Source organism: Limulus polyphemus, unplaced genomic scaffold (assembly GCF_000517525.1).
Source record: "Limulus polyphemus unplaced genomic scaffold, Limulus_polyphemus-2.1.2 Scaffold4925, whole genome shotgun sequence".
In the NCBI taxonomy this organism is placed as follows: Eukaryota; Metazoa; Arthropoda; class Merostomata; order Xiphosura; family Limulidae; genus Limulus; species Limulus polyphemus.
In genome coordinates, this window is record NW_013670535.1 from 6,006 (window position 1) to 7,435 (window position 1,430).

Below are 1,430 nucleotides of genomic sequence, written 5' to 3' on the forward strand. Positions count from 1 at the left end.
AAAATAATTTCAATTTGAGAGTAGGCTGGTAGAGATCCTGATGAATAATAAAATCGAATCGGGTATACGCGCCCCCCACTCTTGGTATTGCTTGCACACGAAAATATAGCTAATAAAAAGAGGAAGGAAAAAAACAGATCTCATAGATTAATTTACTCTAATCCTGCCTAAAAGAATTTCATGTGTCGCGGCTATTGAGGATTTCCTCTTGTTTAACGTTTGGGTATTGCATCAAAATATGATCTACAATCTAATAGTCGTTTTGGTAATGAACGTTTCCATTCTTTTCATTCGTCCATTTGAAAATGAAGTTGATATTTGTGTCTTTGAATTGAAGGACATATGAATATATATATGGAAATTTTTGTACCTTACTTAAGATGTTTTTGATTCCAAAAATTAATTTCGAAATGTAAGAACAAACAACAAATGTAAGAAACAAATATCCTCTATAAAAATGTGTTTTACAACAAAGAGGGAAGGTTTGCAGCAAAAATATTAGTCATTTGCTGTAAGTGTTTTATAGTGTATTGCAGAAAGCATTTGTGAAATAAGTCTAGAAAAAGTTTCATGCATTTGAGTTACTTCTAAAGCAACTAAGTTTGTATTTCAACGTTTTGGCTAGATCAACAGGCAATAAACGTTTTGGCGAACTCGAGATTATATTACATTGTGCTCAGTTGAAACAATAAAACTGAAATGAGTAATAAATAAATTAAAATAGAAAGCTGTTCTGGAAATAGACCAAAATTTTAGGAAAAAATAGAAATAGCTTAAAACTTGTCTTGGCTTTTTAATCAGTACGTCAGAATATCAGTTGATATTTTCCATTATATTAACAAATAAAATATAGTAGTTTTTTTTTTTCACAAATAACTTAAGTAATTCTATTTGTAGCTTCGAGAAAGAAAGTACTTGTTAAAATTTCAAATATGTCGTTCGATTAAATATTACTCCTCCAATATTTAATTTCAAATAGTAATATAATTATAAAACTTAGCTTTAAATACTTACATACTTTTGTTTTATGGTGAAATAAACTTATAAAACCATAATTATAAGACATATTATCTAATAAAAAATTGTTTTTTGTATAAATACCAGAATATGAACCGCTGACGTCACCTTAAGATTCTCTACTAGTAAAATACAAACTATATACTTTCGTTACCTGTTATTCTTATCATCTGTTACCTGTTGTTCTCGCAACATGAACGTTCATGGTTTTATATAGTTTTCATCCTATATCTGAGGATTCTAAGGTGAATACAGCGCATGCCCTGCAAGGGTTGACATTAGCGCATGAGCAATTAATTGTTTCTTACATTTGGCCTGAAAAATGATTCGCAGACAATATTTTGTGGGAAGATCCGTGAATGACAAGTATTCAAGGTTGCAGATAATGAGAAGTATTATATTTAAAAAAGCGG

General features: G+C 29.7%; 1 protein-coding gene across 1 annotated transcript in view; it reads right to left on the reverse strand.

Moving 5' to 3' along the window:
- Nucleotides 1-1,207, reverse strand: part of LOC111088983 — a 5,093-nt gene extending 3,886 nt beyond the window's left edge. The window contains exon 1 of the mRNA XM_022400484.1: nucleotides 1,172-1,207. Within this exon, the coding sequence (XP_022256192.1) occupies nucleotides 1,172-1,187 (16 nt within the window). The 5' untranslated portion in view covers nucleotides 1,188-1,207. The remainder of the gene's footprint in view (nucleotides 1-1,171) is intronic.
- Between the last annotated feature and the right edge of the window lie 223 nt (nucleotides 1,208-1,430).